Below are 13,067 nucleotides of genomic sequence, written 5' to 3'. Positions count from 1 at the left end.
CTAGCGTTTCCTTTGAGAAATGATACCGTTACTTGCTTTCTTTAGGCATCAATCAAACTGGTGCAGAGCAAGGGTGTATTTTATCCATACAGTACAAGCCGCTTCGCCCTAGCGCAGCCGAGAGCAAGGCTGAAGGGTAGGGATAAAGCTGTTGTACGTGTCCGGCTGTTTCCTTTGTTCCGCGGAACGATGACTATTTAAATATCGGGGTGTTGCCGAAAACCGGCACTGGTTTTATTGGACTTGAATGAAAAACACACAGGAGGGGACTCTTTGCTGTTCCCCCCCCCCTCCCCCCCGAGGGAAGGCTGAGGAAATTTGTTCCGAACAAATACCGCCGGAATACTCCGGGGAAAGCAAATGGGCGGTTTGGAGCATTAGAATCGTTACACCAATCCCTGCATTAGCCTGTCGGTTATTAAACGGGCGGGGAAGCAAACCCTTCCCGCAGCACCTCGGGCTGCGCGGTGCCCGGGGCTCGGCGGGGCGGGGCAGCCGCTTCGCTCCCGACGCCCGGGCTTCCCCGCTGGCGGCGGGAGGAGCCGAGCTGCCTTTTCCGCTGGGTGTCACTCTGGGGTGGGAAAGGCTCGTTCAAAAGGCGAGGGGAGGGAAAAGCCCTCCGCCGCCCGCCCCGGCAGCAGCAGCCCGTCCGCGTCCTGCGGGGCGGCGAGCGCTCGGCTGGTGCCGGCTGCGCCCCGCAAGGATGCTGGAGAGCGGCTGCAAGGCGGTGAAGGAGGGCGTGCTGGAAAAGCGGAGCGACGGGCTCCTGCAGCTCTGGAAGAAGAAGCGCTGCATCCTCACCGAGGAGGGGCTGCTCCTCATCCCCCCCAAGCAGCAGCCGCCGCCGCAGCAGCAGCAGCAAGAGCAGCCGCCGCTGCCCGCCGAACCGGCGGCCAAGATTAAGGAGCTTCACTTCTCCAACATGAAGACGGTGGACTGCGTGGAGCGGAAGGGCAAGTACGTGTACTTCACGGTGGTGATGGCCGAGGGAAAAGAGATCGACTTTCGGTGCGCGCAGGAGCAGGGCTGGAACGCGGCGATCACGCTGCAGATGGTGCAGTACAAGAACCGTCAGGCCATCCTCGCCGTGCGCTCCACCCGGCAGAAGCAGCAGCACCTGGCGCAGCCCCACGGGCCGCGGCTCCGCAGCGCCTCCAACTCCGCCTAGCGCAGGTACCGGCGTGGGAACCGCGGGGGCATCCTGCCGCCTCCGTGGCCTGGATAAAGGCATTGGGTGCGCCCTTAGCCAGCTGGCAGGCGACACTCAGCTGGGGGGAAGCGTGGGTCTGCTGGAGAACAGGCTGGAGCGATGGCATGAGGTTTAACGGAACCAAACGCTGGGTCCTGCACTTGGGGCACAATAACCCTGTGCAGTGCTACAGACTGGGGGAAGAGTGGCTGGAAAGCTGCACGGAGGAGAAGGACTGGGGGGGTGTTGGTCGATGGCCGACTGCACGTGAGCCAGCAGTGTGCCCAGGGGGCCAAGAAGGCCGATGGCATCTTGGCTTGGATCAGAAACAGTGTGACCGGCAGGTTCAGGGAGGTTATTCTGCCCCTGGTGAGGCTGCACCCTGAGTACTGTGTTCAGTTCTGGGCCCCTCGTTCCAAGAAGGATGTTGAGGCTCTGGAGTGTGTCCAGAGAAGAGCAACGAAGCTGGTGAGGGGGCTGGAGAACAAGGCTTACGAGGAGCGGCTGAGGGAACTGGGGTTGTTTAGCCTGGAGAAGAGGAGGCTGAGGGGAGACCTTATTGCTCTCTGTAATTCCCTGAAAGGAGGTTGTAGAGAGGAGGGTGCTGGCCTCTTCTCCCAAGTGACAGGGGACAGGACAAGGGGGAACAGCCTCAAGCTCTGAGAGGGGAGGTTCAGACTTGGTATCAGGAAAATAATTTTCACAGAAAGGGTCATTGGGCACTGGCAGAGGCTGCCCAGGGAGATGGTGGAGTCCCCATCCCTGGAGGTGTTTAAAAGACGGGCAGACGAGATGCTCAGGGATGTGGTTTAGTGGCAGATAGGAATGGTTGGACTCGATGATCCAAGGGGTCTGTTCCAACCCGGTGATTCTATGGTTCTTCTTACAGGTGAAGATAACGCAGCGGGACCCGCATCAGTCACGGACTGGGCAAGCGCCGGGGATGCGGGTTGGACTGGAGAGAAGCGGCTCGACCACCCGAACCCCAGCCGCGCTGTTGCTGCTTCGCCGCCCTCAGTGCCGAGAAGCATTTCAAATCTATTATTTATGAACCTTGGAAAGGCTCCTTTGGTGTGATGGGACTTGTAGGAGACGTGATGTACTGTAACTTTATTTTAATGTATTTTATTTTATTTATTAGGGTTGTTTTTTGTTTTGTTTTGTTTTAAAGGCTTGTTTGCAAGACACTTCTGAATGTAGGCCGTGTCCAAAAAGCAAAGGAAAACACGATGTGTATATTAGCTCCCTAGAGGAACTTGAAAGTTTGGCTGTGTGCGATTTGACAAAGAGTTTTTTTGCTTTTTGCTGAAATACACTAACATGGAAAATGTGATGTGTCCGTTGGAAATTGGCTGAAAACCATACTGCATACAAAAACTCCTCTCTCTAACGACATCAATAATGATAATCTGGGTTCTAAATTATTTTTTTTTAAATATTATTCATGGTGGAATGTGATAAAACTTATTCACGCGTGGTTATTCAAAAAAGTAACCTTGATAGTCATTCCAAGATTAAAACATCTGTTTAATGTATGAGCAGAGGGGAATATGACCAACTTTTATGATACAAGGATCACAGCTGGATTCCAGTTATACGTTTTATGTGCTTGTTCTTTCTAGGCTGGAGGGCAGGAGATGAGAGTGCTTATGAATATTCCTTAGTGTCCAATTTCAGACCTCCCTCTGCACAGTTGGTTCGTAAGCGGTCTAGGCTCTCATCTTTGTTGACTTTTCACTGGCAGTTTTTAAATGTCTTGCATTAAAGTAGCCTCTAGTTAAAATCCATCTTACTTACGTCTTAGTGTGCAAACGGATAATTTTGGTCACAATTTTCATAAGCTGAAAGTTGCTCTCTATCTGAGATAAACTAGATTAATCGTGGTGTTTGGCACTGTCAGATGTTGAGAGAGGTGTGTGATCTCGCCTCTAAAAATGTTGACAAAGCCATGAAGTTGGAAAACAAAGGGCTAATTGCACAGCTGGTTTGTCTTCCTCTGCTTCTTGAAAGTCAGTGGGAGTTTGGCTGTTGATGCTGGCGAGAGCGGGTTGGAGATGTTCAGAGGAGGGAGCCAGGCGTAGGCTGGTGGGCTTTCTAGGACAGGGCCTTTCAGGCGATGGGTGATTTCTTGTTATGTGCTGCTACAGCCCAGTTCTCCGCTTTAAATTGAGCAGGGAGCTCGTAAGATGGGGGACAGAGAAACGTGGCCCGTTATCTCTGGTTCAAGGTGAAAAGCTGCAGCTGCGGAGCTGTTTTGTTTTAACTAGCTGTGGTGAGGAGAAGGCTTTCATCTTTTAAAAAGCCACGCATCCAGGACTTTGTGTAACTGAGGCATGGCTTGACTGTAAAAAACCTACATTCTTGGTTCAAGCTGTTTCTGTGAGTGTTAAAAGCAAAAGACTGAAGTGGCACTCAAAGGAAGATCTCAGAACTGGCTATTGCATGTGATGGCCCCTTCTTCTATACCCGAAATTTAAGCTTAGGCCTGTCGAGATCTCTTTTAGCCATCGTCTTTTGTTCCTTGCCACAAGGTGCTGGGGTCACATAGCTTAGACATGCAAAGCACATCATGATGCAGAATCAAAGCCCGCCTTGGCACTCCTCTGTGGTTACTCCCTTGTGCTGCTTTTTGATCTGGCCCTTGACAAGGTTGCATGACGAGCATGGGGTGGTAGATTACAGCTGTTCTAACAAAGTTATTACTTTGAGACTAATTGAAATTGAAGGTGCCCTGCATCTTCTAGGATTAGATTCACTGTCTTGGCAATCATAATAGCCAATTTTCACATCTCTGTACATCTGCCATTATCATTCTGCTAATGCTTGGATGTTAGAGCTGCAAGGGGATTCTCTAATGAGCTAGTCAGACTCAGAATAGACTGTAATTTCTAATTCGGCTTCTCTCTTTGGAGTAATTAATTACAGTTTACTGAGTAACTAATCCACCTTTTCAGATATACAGATGTATCACTGATATCTCACCTACTAAAATATGTCTTAGCCTACTGAAGGATAAATATAATTGATGAAAATTAATTCCTGTTTGATCACAGACATGTACTTCTCTAGGGAAGGAAGATTCTTCTGTGCTCAGTAGATGGAAGCCCTTGAATGCCACAGAAGTCTATGGATCTGTCTAAAGCTGAAATTTTACTGCTCTTCTGGAAGTATATGTACTTCGGAAAACAAGAGACAATTTTAGTGTTATAACCAATACTAAGATCTGAGAAGTCAGGTTTCATTTTGAATTTGCTGCAATTTTTCACCCATTCAAGGCCAACATCCCACTTTAACCTTAACGTTTCTTGTTTTAAGTTGGTCCAAAGGATGTTCTCAAACCTATTTGGATTGATGTAGTTCACCAACAAACTTTTGCCTGTTGTCATTGCCTGCAGTGTTACCTTTTTAAAACGTTTGTGTCAGCCAGACTCTTAGTGTGAGATATGGTCAGGTCACAAAATCCACCTTGGGCTGTTTCCTTGCCTGCAGCAGGAGTTTGTGGGATGGGGGCAAAGATCAAATCTCCCTTTGCGCCTCCGGACTGTCTCTTGGAAACTGAATGGGAACAAATTGGCTGGGGTACCCTGGGGACAGTCAGACCGTGGGGCTCATGCCATGTCAGTATAAATAAGGCTAAATTGTCTGACATGGACAATCTGACAACTTTCTCACGCTCTGAATTCCATGGAATTTTTTTGACTGATAGTAATTTTTAGACCAAGAAGTTGTTTGTTGTTATAAATGAGGTAGTTCTAGGCTTTTTTTGGCTTGCTTCTCTACTACTGCAGAGTCTTCATTGGGGCTGCTTGGTTAAATGCTGTCTCTGCTTTGTAAGCAATGGCTATGAAATTAGATCCAGTGATTCGTAAAGATGACAAAATTATGTGGTTTAATTAAAAAGAAAAAGTGATGAAGGGGCAGATTCGGCAAGAAAATCCAAGCTGTGGTGACCAAGAAAATTTAGAAACTGGGGGAAAGGGAAGATGGAGTGGATGTTGTCTCTGTGACATCCTGAAGTATTTCCTCTTTTTTAAGGTTCATGATATGCAAATGCCAGCTTCTGAATTATAGCTGCAGTGATGTACCAAATGTTTTCTAGCATATCCTATTGTGAGCAGAAATATCAGTGTCGTCAAAAAAAAAAATTGTGTGTAAATATGACTCATAAATGATTTCTGAGAGATGTGATTTATTTTTCATATTTTTCAAGATGCATTCCATTTCAAATAAAGAGGTATCTATTGAATGAGCTCTTGATATGTTGGAGGAATGGTTGTTTGGCAGCCTATCTGTTATGGTTAAAGCCTGATCTAAGCTTTTCCAATGTCTAAGAGGAGTGCTTTGAACCTGTGTAGATCCCTTCTGAGGGAAAGACTAACTTAAAATGCTGCAATTAATCCTTATACATAGCTTAATTACGAGGCTCAGAGTCCTCAGGTTTGCTTCTTGCTGTGTGTGATGTGTGAGCACCCACGCAGAACTACTGAGTTTAGTAATACTCTGCTTGGAGTCGCAGTCCACCTACCACAGATCTTTGGGATGTAGACTTTAGGCTCACTAATTATCCATAAATGCCTCACTCTGTGTGACATTAGGAATCTAAAATGAAGTATCACATGTGCCTTCTTGCTCTTTTTTATGTATCTGAAGTGCTGGGGTTGAATTTCAAGTAGTTTGAAAGTGGTCCAAAAAGAAAAACGTACAGTGACTTCTGCTGCTTCGAGCTCTCCACAGAACAGCGGCTGTTCGGGTACCTTGAACTCCCTGGAGGTGTATTTGTATTGCAACAGATCCTCATTTTTAAGCATCTTCCACAGTGATACAGCGCATTGACCTAGACTTGTTGGTGCTGTTCACCTTCACTGGAGAAGGCTATTGCCTTCTTCCACAAGAAGGTTATTACTGTAACAAGTACTAGTTCTCTTTGCAACAGAAAATACCTGAAATACAGGCATTTGAACTTAATATTTGACACACAAATGGTGGCTTAATGATGGCTTGAGAGAGCTCACTTTGGTGCTCAGCAGCTTTGAAAAACCAATTAAGCATCAGTGGATTTATTGTCTATTCAAGCCCCACCATTGCTTACAGCTTTAGAGATGCCCCTTACGTGCTTTTAATAAGTAATAAATAAGTATCTCTGTAAGGGTATAAATATAGTAGAACAAGAATTTAGTAATCTGTCAGTTTCTGCTCTTGCAACAATGGTGATCATCAAAAAATATGTTTCTCTGCTTTAAGTTTTGACTAAGGATGTAAAATAAGGCTGCCTGCATACTCATGGTACGTACCAAATTGTCCTAAAAACTCAGCCATTATTTTCCTGATAGGGAATACTGTCTTAATAGGGTTTTCTCAAAAGTTGTCCCTGATCCAAAGTGGGGTAGGAAGAATGCTGAAAGTCAGGGATCAGTGTGAGGTACAGAAATAAAATCTGGGCCTGATTAAAAATCCATTGAAATCAATAGGAACTTTTCCAGCCTTAAGTCAGATTTTGACCTTTTGCAAAGGTGGTGGCTACTTCTCCTTTTCCGTTTAGAAAACGCAGGAATGAAACCCCAGAAGCAAGACCTTTGCCCATAATCTGTGCCAGGAGTGATGGTGTGTGATTAGGATAACACTAACATTCTGGTTTTCCATCTTTTCCAGTGAAATGAGGGGGAGATAATAAGAAGATGGAACAATGCCTATGTTTTCAAAGTAAAATAAAATATGAAGGAAGACTAATCTAAATATCTTCTTTCCCCTCTGAAACAAAATCTAGACTAGATTTTACAGTTTCATTGAATTCATAGCACAGCTGAAATGGAACAATTTGCTTTGTAACTGAACCCAAATCAGAACTAAACAAAAGCTTTTACTTCTTTGGCTGCCTCTTTCTAAGTAGGAATATCTCAGTCATTCCTAGAAAATGCCTAAATCACATACCTCACCTACCATATTTATTTTTTTAAATCAACTGTTGTGAAGACTGTCAACCTAAGTCTTTTTGAAAAAGCTTAATTTTTTTTCCAAAGCTGTAAACAGTATTATGGGTGTTTGTGATAATTTTTTTTCTGTCTTTCCTCTGGGAGATTTTTGATGTGTGAGGTAAGGACCCCGGACACGCTGCATGGCTGTTGAACAGTGCTCACAGCAGTGCTTCTTGCCTTCTGTGCTGAAGACAAGTAGAGCAAAAGACAGTGACTGTGGTCCACGCTCAAGGTGTCCTGACACCCAAAGAATCTGGGAGCTACTTGGGATCTCATAATGGGGTTCAGCTACTTCTGGGGTGTTGGCTTAATGCTACACACTGAGTTGACAAGGAAAGAAAGCAGCATCGGCTCCTGGATGAGGCACTGGGAAATGAGGTTTCATTTATAGCTGGCACCCATGTGAAGCTCAGGCTCTGCATCAGCAGCCTGGTTTGATTGCAGCACCTACAAGTTTTGGTTGGGAGACTTTGTAGGCAAAGCTAGAGACGAGGCTTCTGTGCTTAAGTGCTTGGGACTTTTTTGTTTGGTTTAGATTTTTAGAAAAACATGAAGACACATTTTGCCCTAGTACAGACTCATGACAGGCACTAAATTTGCCAATTTTACTGCGCTTCCAAATCATTCTGCTAGATGCCTCTAGCAATGCCAGCTGCTGCTTGCAGGAGGAATGGTTGTGTAGATGGTAGTTTGATTGATATTTTGTGTAAAATGGTGCTATGGCAATGGTGGATTTTACAGAAGCAAATTTTTTATTGACTGAACTTAATAATCTTTGTCTTGCAATAGTTTGTAACCAGCCGTAGTAGATTAATCAAACTTTAAATATGTATAGAATGACTAACCATTACAATGAAGAGTACAGCGCTCTGTGGTCAGCAGAATATTTTAAATGAGGCAATTTACCCCAGGTTTTGTAAGGCTTCCAGCAAGATGAGGAAATCGCTGCTTTTGTTTTTAAGATCTTGTCAGTGTTTTGTAAATATTTCTAATAATTATGACTGTACATTTGGTTTTGATTATAGCTTACAGAAAGCTCAAGACTTGGGTCATATACTGTCTAAGAGGGGATTATTTCATTTGCTGTAATTTTTGTTGGGTTTTGTTGCTCAGCCTTCAGAGCCTCCTGCACCAACTGCCATTCACAAAGGTAGAAGTATGGTATGTAGTAACAGCAGTGAACCTACAACTCAGGAGAACAAATCCGGCCCGTTCTTGGTTTGGCTGCCAGAGCCAGGGTCGTTTGAAAGAACAGCTCTCCTTCGTGTTACTGTGTGCTTTGGACCTGGGCCTAGGGCTGATAACTCCCTGTACCGGTGATAGCACCTCTCTGCAAGGCTCTCAGCCCACTTATATATCATATCTCTGTTTTGAAGAAGAGGAAACTCGGGACGGGAGAGCTTGTGCCGCCTGCCCAAGGTCGTGCCTTGGGAGATGAAGAGCATCATCCACCCCTAGGCAAGGTCCCTGTTTCTGTGTGAGAAGAGCTGTCTCTGGCAGCAGAGGCTAATTCATTTTCTGTGCTTGGTAAGGACCTTCCTTAGAGCCAACTGCAAGTGCGGTGTCCGAGTTGATGCCACAGGTCTCTGGATGGAGATCCAAATCAGTAATTGCCCTGTCAGCTAAGTTCCAGCATTAAAAAAATCATCGCGGTACAGCTACTTGTCCGATGCTGATAAGAACAAGACAAAACACATTTCATATAGGACTTAGCAGAGTCTTTGGATGATTTCCGATTATTAAATCAGCTTCTGGTTGTTCCTGGCTCTAGGCGTTGTGCAAACAGTGTAGTAGGAGCGAAGGGATCTGTGATCTGGAGCAATTAAGCTTCTCTATTTACTGCGGATTACAAGGACAAAGAGAGGTTAACAGCCCCATAATATCTTGAAAGGGCTGTATAGATATGAATCCGGTGTTAATGCAGCTTTTCCAGCCTGCTGAGTGCCTCAACTAAAACACACAAAGGAAAAAAACCAAGGGAAGGGAGGACAATTTTCATCTCTCTACCATTCTGTTATCACTTGACCCTTTCACTCAGAAATAAGGAGTTTTGAGAGAAAAGTTTTTAGTCAGAAACACTGATCCAAATAAAAATGTATTGATGCACAAAGCTGTAGTAGCTCATAGACAACCGGCTGATGATAACCCGCTGCTGGGGGGTGATGGAGTTGTGTGAGTCTATCTTCATGGGCTTTCGCAATAGCCCCTTAAATAGTCTGTGGAGCTGAAAGCTCCTCCATGCCCTTTCCTGTGCCAGCAGTTACTGCAGTAGGCAGATGACCTTGCTGAGGGTTTTTCTTGTACACAGAACGAACATGAGAAAAAATACTCCTTTCTTTTAAAAGTTGGCCTTGAAGTGGAAAAGCTATTTCATTATTGACTTTTTGGGAGGGCTGTCACTACTCTTAGCCAGTCATGAAGTGGTGCCTTCAGCCAAGTTAGACATGTACTGGCTGCTTTCTTCATTTTTATCACTGATTGTTAGTATTTCCTGTTCCACTAAGCCATGCTTCCCTGGTACTCATTCCTAGTGCTTGGCTCCTAAACAAAGTCACAGCTCTTGTCACAAGGCAGCGGGCTGCATACTTATCCTTTATGCAAGTGATGACTGAGGGCTCAGCAGTAGGGAAGTAACGCTGACAGCTCCGCTCCCGGACGGCAGATTGTCAACATTCCTCACCAGGGCACCCAGCTGGCCTGGGAAAAGGTTGCTCTTTCAGGGAGAGTGTTTCTGAAATAGACCGCCTGTCCCTTCAGAGCCAAGGAAGATGGAGAGAGGTGGTCAGCCTTTCTCTTTCTGAAGATGAGTCAGACTTGCAAAGCTACAGAGCCCAAAGTGATTGCTATGGTTCTGCAGGTACAACCTGAGTGGTCTGGTGCGAAGAGACACGAGTATCTGATGGCTGAGAGGGTACTAAGGCATTATAAAATGATGATAATTTTCAACAGTAAGCCATTTCCCCCCATTCTTGTCGTTACATTACAGAAAAGACAGTAGCTTGCATGAAAGGAAGGATGACATCTCGCAGGATGGATGTGTCTGGGATGAAACAGCACTGCTGCGGCGAATCTGTGGGCCCACTCCTGTATTGAAGAATTAGTCCAGAGCCAACTGAGAGCAGCAGCTGCAAAGGAACACTGAGCTGCTGCCCCAGGGAAGCTGCTGCAATCACTCCCGAACAATTTGGAAATTGTTCCTTTGTGTTTTCCTGAGGTTTTAAGCAGCTCGCAGTTGTGGCTCGCAGACTGGAATTGTGAAACTGCAGCCATGGGGGGGGGGAATCAGATCCCTGCTGCCTGCTGCCTCCTTCGCTGTCCTTAGTCATCTGGGATGGAGGCCAAGGAAGGGCTTGGCTGGGCAGGAGGTGCCTCCCAGGGGTAACTCAGGGCCGGCAGCTGGCAGGGCTCGGTGCTCAGCTCTGTCCTCTGATGCTGGGTTGTGTCTGATGGGAGGAGGTTTCTGGGGTGACTCCTGCTCTGAAGGTCTCTATGCCTGCAGGAGAGGAACGGGCTTTGTCATAAATGGTCTTGAAGGTGCTTGCTAGTCCTCTAGGTATGTGCCATTCCACTGCCTTGCTGGCAGCTTCACCAGCACTGCTGTTCCTTGCCAAAATTGTGTGGGTATTATCATGGAGAACGAGCGCCTGAACAAGGGCTTCTCCAGAAAGCTTAACAGGGGTCTTCAAAACACCTTCTACCCTGCAGTTCTGCTGACCCATTGTGAAGTGAGGCTGGGAGGAAGGTGCTCTGTGCTGGACATGTGAGGTGCAACCAAAGCATTCATCTTGAGAACAGAGACCCCCTTGCCCAGTGCCCGGCTTGTCAGCTGGGATGCAGGAGTGTAGCACCTTTGCTTGACACTTTTATTTGCAGGGTTGGGGGCCTTCTTTCTTCCTGGGCTTCCCTAATTCTGATGGTTTCAGCCACAAAGCCAGCTACCGACAGACGTTTTCCTTTCCCAAAGGTAATTCTAAAAAAATTGGTCATTTTCCCATTGGCTGAAAATTTGCTGAAACTAGTTAAGCAAGGGTAAATGTTTCCACAGGTAGCCTTAATATAGTATTTAATTGTTGTTCTGGGCAATGGCAGGGCTCTAACACTATGCAAACCTTACATAAAAGGAAAGATTGTATGTACCTGCAAAGCTGGCATGGCTACGAAGATCATTTTGCTGGCTTTGATTTCCTAATGTTTTAATTTAACTGAATCCAAGAGGGATTTAATGGTTAATTTTCAAAGCATTCACTTAAGCTGTGTTTTTTTTTTTAAAAGCATTTACTCCAAATGAAGTCAAAACCTTAAATCAAGCTGAATTTGGGAGAAGTAATTTAGTTTTGCTGAGCTCTGGATATGCTTAGTCTTTCTCCAGACCTCTTTTCCCTTCCTCATGTCTGAGTTTAGCTTGCAGCATTTAGTCGAAGAGCTTTGCAAACCACAATGCCAGCAGCTGTCCTGCCTTCCATTTTGTGTCCGTCTCTGATAAGACGAATGCCTTGTAAAGACAGTAGCCCTTGAGCAGACGCAGGTATGTCCTCCGCTCAGGCTGTATGCAGCCATCCTCTATTAGGTTTACCCTTGTAAAATGAAACTCTGGCATAGCTGGGGACTTGCTCTTAATTCAGCTGTCACAGTCTGCCCCAAACTGGCCCAGGGGTACATGATAGGGAAAGCCCTACAATGGCAGTCCTGCACCGATGTCCTTCAGAAAGGTCTTTTTTAAAAAGAATTTTTATTACCACACCTTTATTGCAGTCACTGAAAAGCATTTGCAGACATTAAGAAGATGAAATTGTGCTTTCTCCTTTCACAGCTCCTAACGTTGCTTCCCGTGTTCAAGTGATTGATTAAAGTGAAATCTGCTTTGCCTTTGCTGCTGTCATTGCTGACTTTCTGCTGCAGACAAGAGTGAGTTAAGGTGCCCTGAAAGAAAGAATGGTTATAAAAGCACAGTTTATTTCTGTGATGCTCCTAGTGGGTCTTCCAGTCTTCAGCCTTGTGCTCCTTTCTCTCACCTTGACCTCATTCTGCTGCTGTAAACTCCAGTAGCTCCCTGGCCTGCGGGCTGGGAGAGAGAGGCTCAGGGCGGCAAGGTCTGTGTGTACCAACTAGAAAAGAAGAATGCTTTTATAACCTAAAGATTTCCCAGTTCATGGAAAGTGCCTGTCAGAGGGCCAGGACCTCACTTAGCGTAGTACTTGCAGAAGTGCCCGGCTCCTGAAAGTGTGGCTTTCTCTGGAGCTGGCAGGATTAGCCCAGATTTAGGGGTCTTCATGAGCCACCCCCCTGTTCCTGTGCATGAAGGCAGTGGAATACAACGGTTTTCAGCTCCCAGATGTTGACTACGTGACACCGGAAAGTTGTATCTGCAATTTACTGTTGTTGGGCTGTTTAATAGTATTGCTATCAGTGCTACGGCATCATCAGTGGACTCAGAACTGCAATCAGCTATTTCAATTGCTGCCTGCTCCCAGCCCATAAGAGTCCTTAGCTTTCATGAAACCTCATCCCTAATCTTCCTTCACATCCTTTAAAGGCTTTTTGAAGAGGAAAGATTCATTTTTGTATACTTCCCCTCCCTCCTCCAAGAAACCTTGCTTTTAAGTTTGTCACATCTTAAAAGAGATCTCCAGTCCCCAGGTTTGCACACCGCCTGCCCAGGGCGTTCAAATCTTTTGCATCCTCAGATATGCGCAAAAGTGAAGAGAAGAAGTATCGGGAAGGCCATTCTGCAGAGGATGGGTTTTGCTGCTGGTGGTCCTTATGCACGTTGATGGAAAGCAAATAGTGGAGAAGGGTGCATATTTCCCATCTTTGCCTCTGATTAACTGTGTGGCCTCCTTGGCAAGATGATCTCCTAATCATGCAGGCTTCCCAGAGGGAAGAACACTGCATACTTTAACATGTGT

At 45.9% G+C, this 13,067-nt stretch overlaps 1 protein-coding gene across 1 annotated transcript; it reads left to right on the top strand.

Moving 5' to 3' along the window:
• The first annotated feature begins 462 nt into the window (after positions 1-462).
• Positions 463-5,435, top strand: PHLDA1 (pleckstrin homology like domain family A member 1). The gene is made up of 2 exons (XM_054055828.1): positions 463-1,173; positions 2,079-5,435. Exon 1 carries the CDS (start codon positions 704-706, stop codon positions 1,166-1,168), a length of 465 nt encoding a protein of 154 aa, XP_053911803.1. The 5' UTR covers positions 463-703; the 3' UTR covers positions 1,169-1,173; positions 2,079-5,435.
• The last annotated feature ends 7,632 nt before the right edge of the window (positions 5,436-13,067 follow it).

The sequence above is a fragment of the Cuculus canorus genome, chromosome 1 (assembly GCF_017976375.1).
Source record: "Cuculus canorus isolate bCucCan1 chromosome 1, bCucCan1.pri, whole genome shotgun sequence".
Classification (NCBI taxonomy): Eukaryota; Metazoa; Chordata; class Aves; order Cuculiformes; family Cuculidae; genus Cuculus; species Cuculus canorus.
This window is presented reverse-complemented; position numbering and strand designations above follow the sequence as displayed.

Coding starts and splice junctions, on each gene's coding strand:
- PHLDA1 (XM_054055828.1), top strand. CDS start 704: ATGCTGGAGAGCGGCTGCAAGGCGGTGAAGGAGGGCGTGCTGGAAAAG.